This window comes from Panthera pardus, unplaced genomic scaffold, assembly GCF_024362965.1.
Source record: "Panthera pardus isolate Hobbes unplaced genomic scaffold, ASM2436296v1 HiC_scaffold_17, whole genome shotgun sequence".
NCBI lineage: Eukaryota > Metazoa > Chordata > Mammalia > Carnivora > Felidae > Panthera > Panthera pardus.
The window spans coordinates 11,032,600-11,054,840 of NW_026526732.1; the positions used below are offsets into that span (position 1 = coordinate 11,032,600).

General features: G+C 45.3%; 1 protein-coding gene across 9 annotated transcripts in view; it reads right to left on the reverse strand.

Annotated features, from left to right (window-relative positions):
* ARID1B (AT-rich interaction domain 1B) overlaps positions 1–21,169 on the reverse strand; it is a 446,720-nt gene extending 425,551 nt beyond the window's left edge. For 2 of the 9 annotated variants that reach the window (XM_053904329.1, XM_053904327.1), the window contains exon 1: positions 19,291–21,167. In XM_053904329.1, the coding sequence (XP_053760304.1) occupies positions 19,291–21,117 (1,827 nt within the window). In that variant the 5' untranslated portion in view covers positions 21,118–21,167. Of the gene's footprint in view, positions 1–19,290 lie in introns of all 9 variants that reach the window. The other 7 variants (XM_053904334.1, XM_053904326.1, XM_053904328.1 and 4 more) reach the window with 5 other exon arrangements.
* Between the last annotated feature and the right edge of the window lie 1,072 nt (positions 21,170–22,241).

Genomic DNA, 22,241 nt, shown 5'->3' on the forward strand with positions numbered 1-22,241 from the left:
ATATCTTTCTTCAGCAACTTTTCCAATGTCCTCACAGAATAGCAAATGATGCGAATGGAAGCAAGCAAGAAAAAAACAAAACACAACATGATTACAATGACAGCTTCCACAAAGGAAACGCAGACCACTCATCTAACTCCGCTCACACCGGGCACTGTTGAGAGGAAATACAGCGTAATATCTGAGAAGGCAGGGGCGTCAGAACGCCTGGGTGCACACAGAGTCTATGCCACTTCCTAGCTACGTCGCTCAGGCTTATCGAGGCTGTGCCTTCATTCACTCATCTGTAAAATGGGTATAATCGCAGTACCTGCTTCATAGGTAAGGTTATACGGTTCTTAGCTCTGCTTGACACCTAGTAACTGTTCGATAAATTATTCAAAACTTCTCATTACTAAAAACTTAGTATTTCAGTACAGTGGAAAAACAGGTGATTTTCCTTCGAGGTACATGTAGCAAGTTGTCATTAAAGAATGATTTCATGACACAGGAAAAAATGCTCCACATCCCTCATCATCAGGGAAATACAAATCAAAACCACAGTGAGATACCACCTCACACCTGTCAGGATGGCTAAAATGAACAACTCGGGCGACAACAGATTTTGGCAAGGAAGCGGAGAAAGAGGAACCCTTTTGCACTGTTGGTGGGAATGCAAACTGGTGCAGTCACTCTGGAAAACAGTATGGAGGTTCCTTAAAAAATTACAAAGAGAACTACCCTGTGGCCCAGCAATTGCACTACCAGGTATTTATCCAAAGGATACAGAAGCGCTGATTCAAAGGGGCACATGCACCCCAATGTTTACAGAAGTGCTACCGACAATAGCCAAAGTATGGAAAGAGCCCAAGTGTCCATCGACAGATAAATGGACACACACACACACACACACACACACACAAAATGGATGGAATATTACTTGGAGATCAAAAAAGAATGAAATCTTGCCATATGCAATAACGTGGATAGAACTAGAATGTATTATGCTCAGCAAAATAAGTCAGAGAGACAAATCTATGATTTCACTCATCTGTGGAATTTAAGATACAAAACAGATGAACATAAGGGAACAGAAACAAACATATAAAAACAGAGAGGGAGACAAACCATAAGAGACTCTTAAACACAGAAAACAAACTGAGGGTTGCTGGTGGGGTGTTGGATGGGGGGATGGGCTAAATGGGTGACGGGTATTAAGGAAGGCACTTGGTGGGCTGAGCCCTGGGTGTTGTATGTAAGTGATGAATCACTAAATTCTATTCCTGAAGTCATTATTACACTACATGTTAACGAACGTGGATTTAAATTTAAAAAAATGAAAAATGAAAAAATTTTTAAAAAGAAAAAAGGGTTTCATACATACATGTCTAACAAGGTTACCACCAAAGAATAACTTACACACAGAGCAAACAGTTTCAGAACTTTTAGTGGCTAATTCTGAATACCAGCTCCCAAACCGAAGTTTTCAGAGAGGATAATGCAAAAATGTGTAACAACAACTTGTACTCCTACTGACCACTAGCTCAGCCTAAGATTACTGGCACAGAAGTGGCAATAACCAAAGGTAATTCCCCAAATGCAATCATCTCTGCTTCAAGAAGCCTCTCCAGACTCGCACAGATGTCTTTATGAGACCAGCTGACTCACTACTTCGTGTTTACAATCCAGTTTACTAAAGGTATCGAAAGCACCCAAAATATATTGATATATTACAAAACTTATTTTTATTTTCTGGAAACATTTCTAAACAAGCTTTATAAAATGTGACTCTAGGCGCACGTGGGTGGCTCAGTGGCTTAAGCATCCGACTTCCACTCAGGTCATGATCTCACAGTTTGTGGGTTCAAGCCCCGCATGGGGCTCTGTGCTGACAGCTCAGAGCCTGGAGCCTGCTTCGGATTCTGTGTCTCCCTCTCTCTCTGCCCTTCCCCTGCTCACACTCTGTCTCTCCCTCTCTCTCAAAAATAAATAAACATTAAAAAAAAATTTAAAAACAAAAACAAAGAAACACCCCACTCCTCCTCCTGCTGTCTGGAAGCTTCTTTCTCATTTCCTATTCGCTGTGCAGCCTGTCGCAGCTCAGCTCCTCCTGACTATTCTCCCAAAGGTCTTCCGTGACCAAATGGCAAGACGTTGGCTACCTACTCTTACCCGACCATTCCTCTGAGCCTGCCACAGCTATGCGTGTCTTCTCTCCAAAACCCTCGTTCCTCCATGGCTTCTGTGGAGCTCTCCCATGCTTTCCGTCTCCTTTTCTGGCTCTCCGGCTGCCTCCCTTTCCACTCCTCCAATGTCAGCGCTCCCTAAACCCCTTCAGCACCCCTCTCTTCTCCGCACCCACGCTCCCCTGGGCAACCCGGTGAACCCCATTTCAGCAGCACACCGCGCTGAAAGGGTGGGCCCAAGTCACCCTCCTGCACTGTCTGTCTAAGGGCATGTCCAGTCAGCTCCTTGGAACACATCTCAAACCCAACATGTCCCAAACCGCGCCTGCTCACTAAACACAGGATGATTCTGAAGCGGACGCCTTCAAAGAGTTACAATACCATCTGATTTCTCTCTAGGGAGTCAGATCGAGCGCTCTGTGTTTACGCCACTCCTGCCCCGGCCTGGAGGAAACGAAGGTGGTGCTGGGCTGCCGTCTGCCATTTCAACCACTGCCAGTAAAAATGCTACGTTTCCTCGCTGTCCGCTGACACGAGAGGTGCGCGCTGAGCATCTCTGGGACTACGGAAATAGAACCCTGACAGTTCCTTCGCGAGTTGGTTTTTGTGACATATTCCTATATTGCCTCATTAATCAATAAGCAGTTTTTGAAAGTGTTCAATGCTCTTGAATCCCCCTGTGCTGCTATTCGTTCCCACTCTAAAGGCCGCCACCCGCATGCGGACAGGTGCTTCTGCAATCTCTAGGATTAAATTTCACCGGAAGGTGAGCCTTATGAAAGCAGGGCCTGCGTTTTATTCACTGCCGTGGCCCCAGCACCTAGAGCACGACCTGCCACACAGCAGGTGAACAGACTAGACCCCAAGAGCTATTTCTCGAGTGGGTCAAGAATGTACACAAAGTAGCACAGTATCTGGCCGTCGACTCAGAAGTCTCCCACCGACCCTCAACCCCGGCTCCCCGTTCTGCTTTCCCAAGGTTTTGGGGGGTATGGAAGATATCCCTCAAAATGCCTCCCCCCCCCCCCAAATGGTTTTTCACTCAGTGTTTTCCCTACCGGACGGGTTTCCAAGGCTCTCAAAGACAGCCAGGTGTGTGAGGCTTGCCCTGCTTCTCACCTGATTCCCTGGGAAGGTCACGAGGGACAAGCTAGCACGGCTGGTTTCCTCCCTGCGGTCGGCAGAACCTGCCACATCTCCTGCGCCTGCTTCCACGTGCCCCCCACTTCTAACCTGCTGCCCACAGCTGCTCACCTAACTCCTCCACTCTGTACTGATAATGTGGCAAAAAAGGAAGTCACCATGGAGAACCAAATAACTATCATCCTGAAAAGGGAGGGAGGGAATGGCTTTATTCTTGTCTGGCGGAGTCGGGTTCGGGAGCCTTGTGACAGCTATTTTCTTAGGGCTGTCTCAGCTGTTTCAGAACGCTAAGATTGCACTGATGGAAACCACAGCACTGGACGCATGATACATCACTACAGGCATGTCCCGAAAGTTCGAACGCAGGCAGACACGTGTTCGCTTTCTAGGCAAAAGACAGGTATCTCTCATCGTAACAAATGAGACTGAAACGTGACTAACACACTGAAGATGCTCATTCCCTGCATAAGCTGGAAGAGCCAAACAAAATGAAAGGTCCGGTCTCCGAGAAAAGGACATGCCGGTGACAAACAGCAACGGCCTAAATAAAACACAGGTTACCAGTTTGTTTGGGTTGCTTTCTTCCTGCGGGTTCTTAAAGACAGACTGTTAACTCATTTGCTTGAGATGGCTTAGGTGTCCTCAGCATTAACTTCAGACACTATGCATCCATGATTACTCTAGTAGCCATATATTACTGCAAATAATGAAACAAAATCACATGTTATTAGAAAATAGGGAACAAGAGACAGGAAAGCCTTCATTTCATTTTAAGCTAAAAAGAGCACTTTGGAGGCACGTCATTCAAGAATATTCTCAACCTCAAATTGAGCAGCAATCGGGAGGTGAGGAAAACACGAGCTGAAGACCCAGGAAACCTGAACACAGCCAGTCCCGCGGTCTCTCCCGCTGCACAGATGTTTGAGCAGAGTACTGGTTAAATGGAATGTCACTTCCACCGCTGTCTAAGACAAGGTTATGGGCCAAACTCATTTTCTTTAAAGTTGTGAGATTTAATTTTTTTTGACAAGTTTCAAAAGAGAGGAATAGTTGGGGACGTACAGGGGAAACTTCCCAGTATTATATCATCCTATTAGACATAATTAGGGAGAGAAAGACTGAAAGAGTCTCAGGACACATCTCAATACCCTTTGGCCTGGCCAGCCAAGAAGTTCGCCAGTAAGTAACAAAGGAAACAGGGATTCGACTGGGTCCATTGATGGAGTGCTTTTACTATTCTCCCAATATCACGGACTCTGGTTCCAGAATGGCCATGAGGCAACAGCAAAGACAGAAATACTCAGGACTGCATGGCATGAAATGACCTCACCAAAGAACTGGGAGGATTTTTCTGCCTTATATTTGTTCTCGTAACTATGCATCAGCGTCTTGATTATTTTAAGATCTGCCAATTTGGTGGGGGGGGGGGGGTCCTGCAAATTTCACCACTAAGTAGTTCACTCAGGGCATTAAATTTGTGTGTTGGTTTTTCACTCTAAAATTCTCTTTTCCAGCTGCCTGTATTCTCCCTTCTCTCCAATCTTCTGGTCCCTGACGGTCACCTGCCCTCCATGGTCATTCCCATAGTCATTCTCCCTTCATACATTCTTGGATTTAAGATCTCTGGCCTCATAAACACGCCTAACTTGTGACCCTGAGACGCTGTCCAGTCCATTCATCCATTCTCCCATCCAAAACTGTTCTAGAGGCTGGTCCATGGCCTCCCCACCCCAGAAACTTCAGTCACAGCCACGTGTAAATAACTCACAACAGAACCTGTGCTCCTCTTTAAACATCAACAGACTATTTCATAGCCTCCCTTGATAACTCATAGCAATGACCCAGATCCTAGCATACGGTTTCTTCTCACAGGCGGATGTACATTAATGTCCAGTAATATTATCAGAAAAAATCCAATAGCCACCTTCACAGCCTTGAAGCACACATTCTTTCTTCTCTTTGCCCAGTAGGACTACGGGGCCAAAATACATTCAAAGCTCAATTATGAGAATGTAATGCCACATGTCTTAACAACAATAAAAAAAAAGTCTACTTAAATTCTACCAATAAATAAATTCTGTCAATAACCTCTGCGGGAAGAGAAGGGTGGGCATGCGGGCCATTCCACAACCCGAGAACAGCAGAACCGCTGGAGGAAGAACTTAGACGCCTGTCTGCCTCCCTGGGGGATTCGGATGCACAGCCAGGTTTCAGAGCCACTCCTTTAGTGGAGAGAATATACAGGCTGTAGCACCGGACATCCCTGGAGACTGAACAAATTTCTTAATTCTACGAGTTTACTTGTTCACAAATGGGGAGACTGCCTTGCAAGACTGTTGAAAAGCCTACAATCAACATGTGCAATGTGTGTAAGTATACTTACACAGGTAAGTATTCAGTAACAGGAGCTATTATTACTGTTACCCGCTTTCTCGTATCACTATTACCCAGGGCTCTTGTAAAACTTTTTCTCTGAACCTGCATTTCTTTGAGAAGAACAGAAAGCAGTGTGTTTGTAATAGTTCTACCAATGACACCTGGCTAGAAGGAGAGACAGATTTCCCGTGTCCCCACCTAAAAGTCTCATACAGGCCACTGTTTACAAGGAAACAAGAAAACCCCTCAAGGAGTGGCTGCTGACTCACCACCATCTTTTCTGCTCGTCCCGTCCACACCCAGGCGCCCGCTCTCCTGGGAGGGTCACTCAGCACCTGTCCCCACGGTTTCTGTGTTCTCGGTGGGGCCCCCCGCCCCCCCCCCCACGACCCCAGCCTGGCATTCATCGTCCCCGCTGCACCATCTTCGCAGCTGCACAGAAACAAGCTGGTTAAGACCCGAGTCCTGCCATCTGTGGACCATCGCTCTCGTGCCTGCATGTTAGCAGAAGTCCACGGAAGACCCCGTGCTCTGCAGGATCACGACCAGATACTTGTCCCTATTTTTCTCAATAGTCCTCGTATGGAAAGAAACCAGGCTTCTTCAGGTCAAGGGATAACTGTGTTCCTCTTAGTCCACTGTACCCAGTAAGCACATTACCCATACAGACGTCCTTTTCTGCACCCCATAGAACGGGCTGGATATCAACAACACCTCCCCCAGAGCCGGTAGGCGAGCCTCTGACCCATAATATTTCACAAGCCCTAACGTACCCAGGGAAGGCTCGGCTCGGAAAGCCATACCAAAGCACTCATAAATTTCAGACTGCCCTAATCATCCCCTCCTTTTGCTAAGAAACCAGTTGGAGTACCACTTCAGACCCATTATTCTTATAATGAGAACTTTCCTTCGCAATCCTCTGTCATATCAACCTAATCAAGTGTCATGACTATTATTTATACCGAATTTTACTTTAATTTCAAGTATGTTTACTAACAAAGCAAAGGTGAACATTCTTTAAAACTGGTTGTCTAATAAAAATACAAAAATTCATTAGTTATTTTTGTTCCTTATTTTTATTAATCATGACGAAACTCAGTAAGAACTCTCACGTGAGTAAAACTATCTCTTTAAGTATCATTTCAAAATTTTAGAGCGTCGAGACAAAGAAACATGCCGATTCTTCTAGATACAGGTGACACATTCATCTCTCCAACTTTCTAACGACTTCCACTTTTGAAAGACTCATCTAGCTTCAACATATTTAAGCCCACGCTCGCCCCCGATATTAGTATTATTTAATTCTCAAGTAGGGTTTAGAAATTTTTACAAATTCGAAAAAGACTTCAAAAACTTAGGTTAGAAAGGAAGAGAAAGAGTAGAGTCAGAACTAATTAGAAAGGCCCATCATGGCAATTTCCTTTTTTAAAGGCCATTGTTCCAAAGTGCCTACATCTATCTATCTCCCTCTGTATCGGTTGCTTTTCAGATCCTTTGCATCAGCACATTATCTATACCGCGGGATATTTTCATCCTCGACAAGGTAGAAAGCTTGTCTGCCTCCCTGTGTTATCTGTCCGCGTTCCATTTGAATCCAATTTCCTTGCATTACCTCTGCCCAGGTCAGGGATGAATGGCTGTCAAATTCCCAGTGGAATAAAAAGAAAAACCCTTTCTTCCTGAGGCAGCAAGTTTCAATTCACAGAGCACATGGCTAATCTACATATGTGAAGGTCACGGCACTTCAGTCAAAGAGGTTAAGAATGGAACAGCTCACGTAAGGGGTTGTCTTAAACATCTTGGCATGATGCCCAACAAGTAAGATTGTTGAAAAGCAATAGATAGCTTCTGGCAGCGGTAAGGGGAAAAATATTTTGATCATGTGATGCCGCACACACTACCTAGTTTATTTCATGTGTGAAACTTGCGCGTCCCTAAAAAATACCACGCGTGCAAATCAAACCCAGATTTCCGCCTCCCCAGTTTAGCCATGCTAGTACACCTTCCTCTTCATAAAATACATTCATATGAAGTTTCTAGACGCACCAAGAATAAAACGTCCACATATTAACAACCAGTTGGCGCAAATAATCTTAAGAGCTGATTACAACTTCTTTACATTAGTTTTTCAAAGAACCATGAAACACCAGGAAAGCGTAGTTAGACTAAAAAAGCACATTCCTTTGAGTTACCCGAATATAACTGTCTTAAATAAAATTCACCTTCTCCCTCCATTCTTCTCTCCCTCCTCATTAATAATACAGCAATACGGAAAACTACAGGAACTTAATGCACAATAAAAGACAAAACACAAAATTGCTTTTCACATCCTATCTTCACTAATTAATTGCTGAATAAAAGTAAAACATTACTGTTTTAAAGTGTTCATACTTCTGACAAATGTCTCAATGGAGGAGGAAAAACAAAGTCTCGCCCCACATAATGGACAGCAGGGGAGAAACCAAGACCTTCACAAGGCACGCCTCTGCCTGCTGTAGCATGGCACCTTCTGGAGTGTTCTCTCTACTCAGCCAAATGAAACTGAAAGGGAGCTGGCACCAACAGTCGGGAAAGGGAAGACTTTCAAACCCAGCAAAACCATAACAAATGGAACTATAATTTTTTAAACTTTTCAACAGTTAACAATAATAAACTATTTCTTTAGCACATGGAGAAAATTAATTAAAAGCAAAAGATCCATCTCACCAATCTGCAAGCTGTCTGCCTACCACCAATTTCCTTCCATTCAAAATTTACACTGCTTATGAGGCCTGAGTTATTCAATCCATAGTTCTAATTACATGGGATAGGAAGTAAGATGAAAACATTCCACAAACCGTCTTCTTTATTTTAATCACCAATATTCACTTTATAACCTAAGGATATCCTACGCATGTTCTTCTACGCTAACCAACGAGCACCACGATGTTTAACAATTTTTCAATATTCCCCGGATATCTTTTCATCTGGTACAGTGTCCCGACACCAAGGTCACTAAATATTTGTTGATGATGGTGAAATTAAATGCTCCAATTATCGATCTTCTGAATTTATTTTTCCTTACCAGTTAAAAAACCAGGACTGTAAGAAAAGACTGGAAAACTACAGCAGACATTTTGGAAATGTGATCGACTGCCCCAGCACTCACTCTTCCCAAACACATGGCAAGGGACAGACACATGAGGCAATAAAAAACGAACTGTCTGGATTAGAAATAGGCTTCAAATGCTAACCTACTTGTTCCGAGAGGAAAGACTAACAGGCTGTTAAATTAACTTGTCAAATTAACTAATACCGAACCACATCTAACTCATTTTAATTCCTTATCCATGAGAACATACAATCCTTTGTTACTTTTTGAAAGCATCCCCTTCCTTGCCAGGCAGTGTACCAGAACTTTATCAAGTGTCCTTCTGAAAACAATTCCATGGGTTAAGTCTTCCTTCCCATCTCCTTAGACCAGAGGGAACTTCAAACGTCAGGGAGTAAAGAGGCTAGTCCAAGGTCACGCAGGTGGTGAATGTCCAATCTTGCAGGTTCTCTAACCTGCACACCTTTGGCTCTTGCCCTCGCCCCTCCTGCTTCCATTCCCAAGCCTCTTCACTAATGTAACTTCTCGCTGACCAGCTCTCAGCTTATTAGACTTTATTTGGCGCAGCGCCTTCTTACCCCTACCCTGACTCCAGTCTAGTCTGTGTGAGATGAGACACTAACATCAAGACTTCTCCCACCAAACCATTTACACTGTATTGTGTAGCACTAAGGTTACTGGTCCTTAGGCCCTGCATTGTCATTTTACCAAGGTCCACCATCCAGTACAGTACCAGGCACACATACGAGGTCGTCCACAAACATCTGCCCGATACCCTGGTTCTTGCTATGATGACACAAATCTCTAGTCCCAAAGCCCTGACGACACACAGGAGATTGTTCAATACGGTGAAGGTAAATGAACTGATTTCTAAATCCTTCATGCTAATGACACTATAAAGCCATCTCTTTAGCTGAAAATTCACCTTATGATGCCCAAACAAAAACCCAAATTAAGATCGCTTTCTCATCAATATCACAGCACCTAAGAACAAACTCCAAGTATACTGACCTTCCACATAAAACCCTGAAGCAGTAACTGAACAGATTTTCTTGCAACGGATGTTGGAAATGTATAATACACGCATCAGGAAATTTTCAGTTTGGATACATTATCAACTATTCAAATAGTTCTTAGATGATGCACTTTGAGGGATATAGTCTTTCTGCAGAAGAATAATGTAGCCATTCATTTTAATTTCCACTTTGTAAAACACCAGGAGTCCATGACAATTCACCAGGGAAAATTATGGATTATACGTTATATTTACTCTTTGTATCTTAAGCACCAAGTGGTGCTCAGTAAGATTTGTTCATAATAGAATTAAAGTTTGTCCCTGATACTTTTATAAATCTCAGCATTAACAGAAGAAAGAAAGAAAGAAAGAAAGAAAGAAAGAAAGAAAGAAAGAAAGAAAGAAGAGAAAAGAAAAGAAAAGAAAAGAAAAGAAAAGAAAAGAAAAGAAAAGAAAAGAAAAGAAAGAAGAGAAACCATTCCTCTCTACATATCCAAGGCAGGCCCTTGGCATTCATTCTCAGCTTTGACATTCCCTACTTTGACTGAGAGCAGCACCACCCTTGGTGATACGTAGAGTAAATGATAATCTTGCTAAGGACCAAATGTGAACCACAGAGTCAGTAAAATTGAAACAGATACAGAAGTAAGTTACTTAAGCATGAATCAGAGACCAAAGTCCACCATTCAGAATTGCAAAAAAGCCTAGTTTTAATTTTTTGAAACTTTGTTCCTTTGCAGAAAGCACTTCCCCTAAAAAAGCTAGTCAATTTCATAGATCATGAAAGTGGAAAGGACAAAGACCTAGAAGATAGGAATAATTCTCAGAATCTACTAATTAACATTAACGACGGAATACCGTGAGGCAGCACCTGAGATCCAATGACGCCAATCCATCACAGTTCTATTGATCAACCAAAACCAATTCATCCAATTGTTCACAAGAGTCCCAATCAGCACAAAACTACATTTTGTGAGGGAAATTGCCGTGGTATTCACAAAATCTGTATATTTGCATAGACCTCAGTTTATATTCACTGAACATGTCTGGGACCCAGTATAGTTTAATAAGATGTTCAGTGGTGCATTGCTGATTAGGCACCATATTTTTTAAAATTCAGAGCAGCAGAGAATTTTGCAGCTGGGAGGGACTGGGGTCACCTAATTGATGGAGGCAGGGGCTTATCTGCGACCACACCCCTGAACCGCATCAGGGCCAGGCAGAGAACAAGAACTCAGGGCTCACTACACAGTGGGAAGGCAGGTGGGAAGAAAAGAGACACCACGGAACAATGCCACCGATTTACAGAGATGACCTCAGTGGCGGCCCCGCCCAGCAGCCAACATTCCACATCAGGAAACTGAGCCTCTGCCATATCTCAGAGAAAATGGGCACTCAAGCCTACAAATGAATCAAAGTCTGACCAACTCCAAGCCCAAGATCTTTCCATTACATCAGGATGCCTCGTAACATATTCGCATTCTCTCATAAATCCTCATAATGACAGAAATCAACTAATATACAACAAACATACCAGTTCCCTTAGAAATATGTCTGCTTCTTCAGACAGACTCGTGCTCAGCAGTAGCAATGTTTTACGTTTCTGTTTCCAAGGTCATTTATAATTCATTGGGTAAAGTGAATTTATTATAAAAAAATATGAGCTGAAAGCAGAAAATTTAAAGGATATTAGAATGGGGTTACAGCTTGATATATATAAATATATGGTCACGGAAACTTCAAATTTGCTTCTTAAGTTTTCATAAATTAGATGCCAAACTCTAGACAAATTTTAAAATTACCAGTCATTTCAAAATAAGGTTACGAAGTGCGGTGAGTGGTTTAACTTCTAAGATGCTCATCACAAAAAGAAACAGGAGATACTAAGAATTCTGGAACAGCCTCCACTAATCATCAATGCCTCGCTTTCTGAAAGGTTTATTTCAGGACCCAGAAGCAGTAGCTGAATTTACTCCTCAGCCAGCATACATTATCTAAACAGTTACCAAAAATACTCCAGCAATCCAAGTATCTTCCTAAATCTGAGCAGACTGTTTTAACTTTTTTCCAAGAGCCTATGTAATGTAGAAAACTGAGAAAAAGAAAAAGGACCATTCTATACAAATTTCGAACTGATTATATTTTCCTTCTCTTAGTTATTATTCTTTGTAGCGGGATCTTTATTTTGTTCCGGCACAAAGCCAGTAATTGATTGGTAGAAATGGAAAAGAGTCACTAGCTCACATCAACTATATCACAACAATCTACAATTATTTGTTTTGCCAAAATCCACTCCCCCACCCAAAAAAAGCTGGCCAACAGACTGCTGACCCACATGGTTGCTATTTGCATTCTGTTTAAATGAGCCAGTTCTAAGTCAACGATGCCAAAAATGCCATGCCCAGGTTCAGTGGGGAGAGGCTTTGGCACGCTGTCTCTCTGAACTGCACACAGAAGCAAGAGCAATCCCCAGACCCTAGCTACCGTCCGGCACTGGGCTGATTAGGAAAACGGGTGCTTAATAAATATTTGCCAACCGATCATCTGGAGTAGATACTTGTCCACCACACACGTCACAGCATGCACAAATGCTAAATGTTTACACCTTAAAAAATTGTTGCTTCCAAGCACACACTCTTAAATCACAGTTCACTCTCTATGTCCTCTGTGGAATCCATGGTTAATATACACAACTGATCGGCTAAAGATGCGACTACATATCAGCATCAATGGCAGCAAAAATACAATTCCAAATTTTACACACGAAAAATCCTCTTCTGAAGACTAACCAGGATTCAAGAAGCAACCCTTTGCAGCTGCCTCTAAATTTAATTAAAAGACCAATCATCTTAATTTAGGAATTTTTCCACACACAAAGAATTTCTGCAGCTTTACAAAGGACTACAAATTAAAAACATAAGGGGGGAAACACAAACTTGGGGGCACAGAACACTATGAAAAAAGACCCAGCATCACACGGACTGGCTGTTTGCTCAGGCTAGGGGGGGGACTGGGATGGCCCAAAACCTAAAACACAACTGGAAAAAAAATGACCATTGTAAATGACTTTCACCGATAGAAGGATATAACAAGTAATTTAAAAAAGAAGCTAAACATGCAAAAGATAAGAGAAGTAAAGGGAAAAATGATCATGCTAACAGTTCATTTCCACATCCTATCATCTAACCAAGTACCAGGCTTCTCTCAACAAAGTATCCCAAACCTTTCAACAGAAAGGCTTCAAAAAGCTGCTTTTAAACTTTTAATGACCTGACAATGAAACAACGAACCCACATAGGACACACACACTTCGGAACAGACAAAACCTGGGAAGATCACCCCGAAGTCAGAGCTGGGCAGAAGTAGTGGAACGAACACACACACACACACACACACACACACACACACACACACACACACCATGAGCACTGCTAGGGAACATGTGAGGAAGGATTTACTAACCAACTACAAAGCAGCAAGATTAATGGCCATGAAAAGATTATTTTCCTTATAATACACATTATAACTAACCATTTGAAAGTCTGACATGAAGGAAGGGAAGGAAAAAATGTACTTTTTTATTTCCGTTTGGGAAGACGAAAAGTTCTGGAAATCAGATGGTGGTCCACAACAATGTGAGCGTACTTAATGTCACTGAACTGCACACCTAAAAATGAGTAAAACGGTAAATTTTATGTTCTGTGTTATTTTACCGCAATAAAAAAAATACGTAGATATAATTTTTTTAGCAACCCATAGTTTTCAAAGCGTGGTCCAGGATTTTCTTCCGGTTTTCATCAAATATGGCTTCCCTTCCAGGGTCACCTAATAAGTAACGACTTGTCTGAGTCTCAAGTTTCATCTTTCATCAAGGCCCAAATGAGACCCTGAGAAGTGCATCCTACAAAAGATGGTGAGCAGAGGCCAAATCTACTTCAATTCAAAAGGTCGGTCTTGCTATGACAGATCTGTTCCAGATTCTACTGCCACCTACCTAAAATAAGAGTGTCTATTGGTAAACCGGATGTGCTGAAGATCTTAGAGCTCTGGTCTCTTTCCTACCAATAAGCATCATCCAAGAAACAAACTAATTTCATCATTAGTTCATCTGTCAAACTCAGTGGCCTTCTAGTATTCTTGGCACTGATCCATTCAGAAGTGGGCTTTTGAAAACTGTCTATTGGATCCTATTCAAATACGTAAATCTAAGGAAATAGTTTTCTCAGAATTATTCCAAGTTAAAGCCTTTGAAAATAGAACATGTTTGCTGAAAACTTACTGCAGAGACACACATTTTAGTTTGATAAATCCACTCGCTCACTCAATTAGTGTGAATTGTTAAGTTAAAACTACAGTATGCACGTGGCAACAACTCCATTCATTCCAGTGTTAGCGTAAGGCAAAATAAGCGTGTACTTAATGGCACCTGGGTACCGATACCTCTATCATTTTCTTTTCACCAAAATTCTCAGGGGAAAAAGTCACCAACGTATACCAAGTTTTTAGATCAAAGTTATCATTCAATCATCCAATTAAACCAAAAAGAGCCACTTAATCTTGTATAAATAGCCTCCGAACCGTAAAAGCAGTATCGTTTGATAGTTGTACATCTGTGATATATGCGCATCCTCAGTGGGTAAGCAGTTGTGCCCGGTACTTCTCCCCCTCCCTATACACACACACACACACACACACACACACACACACACACACGGAGAAGTCAAATAGAGAACCCTCAGCCTCCCATACATATACACAGTCAAGTGTGCTCCTTCACATATCCACAGAGAATCTGCACAAATATCCTGATGAAGAAAGGGCACCTCAGGAAAACCCCGTGACCAACAAGTATCCGATTCTAAAAAGGCCTAGCATGTGCAAGTGGCCCGTAAGCATAAACAGCATTAGAAAATGTCATAAAAATTTTGTAACATCCACTTTGAAAATCTAATTATTGCAAGAAAAAAATTAAAGGAATTCGAGTTTTATTAACATTCCTTTTGAGCCTCCATAATTCTGTTGGTTTAAGTGATACATGACAGTTCTTTCAAATGTAAATATAAGCTTCAAACTTCCAAAACTACACACAGGCCAAAATGAAAGTGACACAAGTGAGTTATTAGTTCCTTTTCCTCAATGATGGATCAAGGTACACAGATCCATTAACTGAGCAGTGTCAGTCTAGCATAGTGAGAAAAACCTCTAAATTTAGGACGCTGGGCAAAAAGCTAATATAGTCAGTCCCCAGTGCAATACATCCAAAATTTACATGTCCAAATCAGTCTTCAAAATAAGTAGCAAAATTTCAGAGACCCCAACAAATTTTAAATCGAACCACTCTCATCCTAGGAGAGAACAAGAGTTACATAAGTGAAATGATCATCTTTTCAGTTTGCCTGTCACATAGGTATTTATCCTATGGAAGTAAGTAAGTTCCTATTACATCAGAAGCCATTTTTTTTTTTAGATGTACTCTGCCCCAAAATATAAAGTAACAAAGTCCATTAATAAGAAATAGAACTGAAAACTCAACCCCATTCTCTTACACCTGTTTTCTTTAAAACGTGTGTCTAATAAAACTACCAAATGAATTTATGAGCCTTCCTCTACACTGTTTTACATTTTCAAAATTGGTCCTCAAACCAGAATTAATACTATTTTGATACCAGCATGAAGATGTTATTCTCTCAATTCTAATGGAATAACATGATATTTAGAGGGAAGGTACATTAGTTTAAGTGTCTAAGAGTGATGTGGATTATTTCCATCTCTACAACACGCTTGTGATATTCTGATACAATATGATGCCGGGGAAAATGGAACAAGCAGAAAAACCCTGCCAAAGATTGATTCCGAAATACAGATAAAAAGCACAACCAAAGTGAAAACGGGAGTTAAGGCTTCTCATTATAGAGCCAAGACAAAAATACGATGCTCCCTAGAACATACTTATCAATGTTATGTTAATATAAACGTAAATTTAAGTGACAGCTGCCTTAAAGAGTACTTATCATCAAAATAAAATGGTCAAAACTAAGCACACAGAAATCAGGATATCCAAAGAAAACAATTTTAAACCACGCACCCTTTCCTCCCAGGTAACCTAGGAAAACAGAAAACTGTAAATATTTTCTATGTATTTTGTTTTGGTTTTTTAAATGCTAGGCCTTTTCTATGAACCACAGCTGCCAATTCCACATTCTCTGACGACACAGCAGCCAGCCAGCCAGCCATATCTCAGCAAATATATTAATTCAGGGCACAACAATTTCTTTACAAGCTTTAAAACATCAGATAGGGTAAAATATCACTGGGAGGGGAAGTGGGGAATGATGTTATGCTATAATGTATCTTATACAAATTTTAAGGTCATCAGGAACCAGTCTGTAACTTCCTGCTTTGTAAGCCAGCTAGTCACTTCTTTGAATGATAAATAAGGCTCTTTTTATTACGTTGTGTTATATTCTGTTAAACTGAAGTTAAAATAGCATTAATGGAATTTGGCACAGATGTGGACATTATAAAATATTACTTACAGGAGCAGACCTCAGTACTCCTTTTGAACTGCTCTATCGAAATACTTTATCTCACAAAAAAACCCAGCAACAAACTGTATCATAAAATGGCTTATTTCACTTTTTAAAAAGACCTTCCCAATACAATATACAGATATATTTTGTTCCCAATTATAAAAACATTTGCTGCCCAATATAAACAATTCCTAAAATCAAAAATGAAACTAAATGTGCTAAAGCCACAAGAAAATTTCATCATTTAACAACGTGATTTAATAGTACTTTATGGCCTATAGTGACATAGTGATTCAATATTTTGGACAAATAACTATGACTTAATATAATGATCGCAACAAATACTAAATAAATACTAGCCTCCCAAAAAGAAAATACATAAAAAAGACACATTCCACACATTACACGGCAAAGTACCTAAGAGAAATCTGTGAATCTAGGTCATATGCCCAGCAGTTTCCTCGCCCCTCAAAAATAAAAAAGCTATTCCCAAGGGTCACACCGAGGACATAATGGATTCACTCTCATTCCAAGAAAACAAAATACTTAAAATGATTGGTACCATTAAGAAATAATACTTTAAAGTAACAAGGACCTACATCTGCCTCCATCATCTCTCCGTTCTAGTTTACCAAGATGGGAATTTTAAACTATCCCTTTAAAAGCAAGCTGACAAAGCAAATCTTTTTAAAATTAATTACGTGGGTTTAGTTACACGAGCCTCCTCTGTGTTTTCACTTGTGTGCATCAAAAATGAAAATTGATAGTCACAAATTTTCTATCAAGAGCAGGAAAATACATTCTCATTAAAAGTTAAACTCCAGTAACCAAAGATTTGAAAGCCAGTGGACACTAATGTCCTCGGCCAGGGATTCACAGGATTATCTGTTAAATTCAGTCCTGTGTTCACTCTGACGAGTCTCTCCCCTAAGATATGACTGTTATTAAAATACGCCTTCCTAAAATAAATAAGCTAAGTAGATTACAACCGCTGTTATTCCTTCCTAACAAATGAGGATTTTAAAAACTTTCACAGCATTTAAGATGTCTACAAAAGAAAGATTATTTGGAAGAAACACACCCAGAACAGCTTGCATGAGACAGTTTCCCTAATACATGTGTAAGCACTTCAAATAAGGGTCACACCACCGAACCCAACAAAATAATCAAGAAGAAAATAATGAAATAATTTTCAGTATTTCACAAGATTATCCATGTTTCCCCTTTGATTAATTCTTGTGTACAAAATTATAGTTTCCTCACTTCATGCTTATGTCAATTCAATGGAAACTCCTTATCCACATTTTAAATGATCAGCACCGTTACAACATAAATTACTAGAAATACAGCTTTAATCTTGTTATAAAGCTAATTCGATATCCCTAAAAGAGACCGCTGCATATCAGGATCTTGAAATGTTAAGTTATCATTTTTAATTTTACACTAAACTACGTGTGCTGACAATTCACATTTTTCCCCCACAGTTTAATCTGGAAAGGGCACTTCAATAAACGCTTTGCAAATCCAGAAATTGCTAAAATTTTTGGCTTCATTACATTTCAATTGCCACATCTTCATACTACAATTCAAGTCCGTGATATATGCAGTGTCCACATTAAGACTGTCAAAGATCTGATTTTTGTAAATGCCCAATACTGGACACCAGCATGATGTTTTCAGGATTTAATCCTCTTATTAATAACTATGATTCATAATAACTTAAGCTTTAAATAATATTCAACCTTACATCTGCTTGTAATAGAGCTCAGTTATTATTTGTGGCAAGAATTTTTGTGACTGTACTGCTCAGCACTTCTATTTACATCAGCAGTGCTAAATGCCCAATGGTGAGAGGGGAGCCAATCAGATGGCAGATTAGATGTCAACTCAGAGGCAGCTGTCTGGAGACTATTACAGCCAGTTTACCTCCACAATTCAAATTCCAAACCTTGCAAAGGAGATCAAGTCAGTCTTTAGGCTCAGCCTATGAGCAAGAAACAGCAAGAGTGCAGGACACTTCCTAATAACGCCGTAGGACTTGGGGGACAGCAAATTAAAGAAAATCCAAATAAATCTGATCCAAAAAGATCAATTTTCACTGGCCTGCTATTTTCCTGGACTTGCTGAATAAAATGTATGCCTGTTCCATGATCAGAATAAGTTCAACTTAACCGGGATGTGTCCCTTTAACGTAGCCTATCTGTTGAAGGTGACTCCTTTCCAGCAGCCTATAAGCCAAATAATGGATTTCCTGGCTATTCTCAGGAAGGAATCGATTTATTTTAGAATATTTTACCTCCACGTCGTTGTAAATTGGGGCATTCTTTTTGCTACGAAACATCCAAACTCAAAGCTCGCATCGAGTATCTCTGAATGGCCGGGCAGAACTACGAAAAACACACTGGGTTTGCCACAAAGCTAACCTATTTTTCCTGCCTTCACCTTGCAGGCTAAGAGGGAACGCGGTGTGGCTGGAGGTAGGACAAAGTTCCTCATTCTTTTCCCAGTTAAAGCTTATTGTTGGCGCTAACCGAGAAGACGGGGTCAATATTCCTCCCCGCACCGTACCGGCCGGGAGCGCCTATTTTGTTACAAAAGCCGCCCGAGCCGTCCCCGGCGCCCACGCCGCTGCCTCGCCGCGCGGTCCCCGGCTCCGGACGCGCGGCTCCGCGCCCGGGGTGGGGTGGCGAGGCGGGGGTGCTCGGCGGCCGGCCATCGCAGCGCGCGTCCCGGCCCTCGGCGAGACCCTCTTCCCCCAGGCCCCCGGGGCCCGGGCCGCGCAGTCGGGCGCCGCGCGCTCCCCAGCCTCCGAGGGAGGCAGCCGCGAGTTAAAATGGCTTTGGGCGCCTCGCCCCCGCCTCCCCCCCGGCAGAAGACGCAGAAAAAGTACGCGGAGAGAAAGAAACTAGGGCTCGAGGCGCGCGGCGAGGCCGCCGCGGCGGAAGCAGGCCCGGCCGGCGCGGGGGTTACCTGGGATCTGCCCATGGTCGGGCCGGGGGTGCCGGGGCTCATCGCCGGGTGGCTCCTTTGTTGCGCGGCCGCCCAGGCCGGGCTGGCAGCGGCGTACTGGGCGCCCATGTCCTTGCCCAAGCCCATGCCCGCGGCCGCCTGCTGGCCGCCCGCCGCCGCCCCCGCCGCCGCCGCCGCCGCCGCCGCCTGGGACTGGGGCTGCGACGGCGGCGGCGGCGGCGGCGCGCTGGGGCTGCTGTAGTCGGGGTAGCTGCCGCCGTAGCTCCTCATCATGGGGCTGGGCGAGGTGAGCAGCTGGTTGAGGGTCGGGGTGGCCCCCGACGGGTGCTGGTTCTGCCCGGCGAAGCGCTGGAAGCCCCCCGCCGCCGCGCCGGCGGCCGCCTTGCTGAGGCTCGCGGCCCCGCCGCCCCCGGGGCCCATCATCATGCCGCCGCCCTGCTGCCGGGGGGAGCTCAGCACCCCGTACCCCGAGGACGAGCCCCCATAGCCGCCGCCGCCGCCTCCTGCTGCTGCCGCCGCCGCCGCGGCCGCCGCCGCCACAGCTCCCGCTCCTGCTCCTCCTCCTCCTCCTCCTCCTCCGCTGCCGCCGCCTCCTCCTCCTCCTCCTCCTCCTCCTCCTCCTCCTCCACCGCCGCCGCCGCCGCCGCCGCCGCCCGCGCTGGGCCGGCTGTAGCCCGGATAATGGTTGTACTGGCTGTTGGGGTACCCTTCGTGGGAGTTCTGCAGGGGGTCCATGCTGTTGGGGGCTCCGGCGGCGGCTGAGGCGGAGTGCATCATCCCCATCCCGGGGCTTTGTTGTCCGCCATGTTGATCAAAGCAAGGCCCAGTGCGGCCGCCGGGGCCGCCGCTAGCAGGGGCAGCGCTGCCATAGTAATTATTAAACTCCGAGACGGCCGCCGGGCCGCCGCCGCCGCCACCGCCGCCGCCGCCCCCGGGCACGGCGACCGGCGGCTGCTGCGCGCCCAGGGCGCCCAGGCCAGGGTGCTCGAACCGGCCGCCCGCCGGCTCCCCCATCTTGGGCGGTGCGTCGTCCTCGTCGCCCGGCTTGCTCAGCAGAGGCTGGCCCGGGGGGTCGGCCTGGCTGCCCGCGGCACTGTCCTTGGCGCCTCCATGTTGCGGCTGCTCCATGTCGGGACCGGGCTGAGCGGCGCCGCCGCCCGCGCCGCCGAGGCTGTTGTTGGAAATGGGATGTTGCTGCTGCTGCTGCTGCTGCTGTTGCTGTTGCTGCTGCTGCTGCTGCTGCTGCTGCTGGAACTGGTTTAGCTGCTGCTGTAGTGCGTGGTGGTGGTGGTGGAGGTGGTGGGCATGGTGGTGGTGGTGGTGGGCATGGTGGTGGTGGTGGTGCTGCTGGTGGGGCGGTGCGGCGGGGGCTTCGCCAACGGTTTTCAGTTTGTGGTTGGGGAGCAGCCCCGTCTCCATGGCCGAGCCCGGGCCCGACGAGGAGGAAGAGGAGGACGCCGCCGCCGCCGCCGCCGCGGAGGAGGAGGAGGACAGCGCGGCGGCGCTTCCACCCTCCTTGAGAGCCGCCTCGGAGCCGCCGCTCTTGGCGCTGTTAGTGCTGGCGGCGGCGGCCGCCGTGCTCGCGTTATGGGCCATGTTCAGTTCGTGACGGGGGTGCAGGGGGTGGTGGTGCACATTATTCAGGCCGCCGCCGTCGCCGCCGCCCCCCAGCATGGGTCCCGGTGCCGCCGCCGCCGCGCCGCGCGCCCCCGCCTCCAGGTCCCGGGCCCCGGGCGCCGGCCGCGGCCCGGGGGGCGCCCGCCGCTCGCCGCTGCCCGCCCGCGCCCGCGCCGCCGCCGCCGCCGCCGCTGCTGCCCGCGCGGCCATGATCGCCGCGGCGTGGCGAGGCCGGGCGGGGGGCGGGGGGAGACAATAAAACCCACTTTTTAGTCAGCGGCCCCTCCTGTGCGCATCCACACGCCCCGACGGGAATCGAGCGAGCCCCCTCCCCCTCCACAGGCCCCGCCGGAGCCGAACCGGGAGTCACGCCTTACGGTCTGGGCCTGTTCCCGCTGTGTGATTTCATGGTGAAAGTTTTTAGTTCAGGTTTAAATGAAACTTTTCTCTTTTCCTCTCTAACCCGGATATGGGTAAATACACGACTGACTGAGCCTATCGGGCCCAGCATGGCATGAGAGGGAGCCGAGCGAGCCCGAGCAACTATTATCCACTTCTCTCTGATTACTCGTGTGCACTCGCAAAACGCGGACTGGACTCTGCGCGGGCCGCCGCCGCCCGCCGGTCCCTGCGCCCGCCGCCGCCGCCGCCGCTGCTCGCCCGCCCGCCCGCCCGCCCGCCGGGGCGCAGCCTCGCGGGCACCCGGCGGCCCCGGGCCCGGGGCTCGGGCCGGCTCCGCAGGCGCCCGGAGCGCGGCGGCGTGGGGCGACGCGAGGCTGCACTTTCCCCTCGTGCCTCGTCTCCTTGCCAACCGGCCGTTCGCGTGTTTGTTTTCACGTCTAAAAGGAACGATACAAAGGTGGAAAACGAGTCTGACGAGCAGACAAAAGAGGGAGAAGGGCTGGGGAACAAAGTTGTCTGTTGGCCTCCAAGGTTTGGAGGAGCCGACGGAGCAAGAAAATACTTGTGCAATCTGTGCAAAAGCACTGCCTCTCCCAGGAGTTATGTAATTTTTCAGAACGTTAGCCTCGCTGCCTTGATTTGGGGCCATCAGCGTAATTCCCACCAACTTCTTCAAGCTGCGAAATTAGGGGAGAGTTTAAGGGAAGGTTGGCCGCATTCAAGGAGAGCTGTGCCCTGTACACAGCAAGTACTCAATAAGTGCTGAGACTGCACCTGCCCCGAAGATAATGTTTATATAACTATTTTTAAGGCACTATGCATGTAGGCTTATCAGTGAAAACTCAAAGTATTCCCAAAGGGGCATTTTTCTTGTAATGCACTTGGCTGTCCTCTCTCTAAAGGGAAAGTCTTCAAATAGGTACACTGGTGTG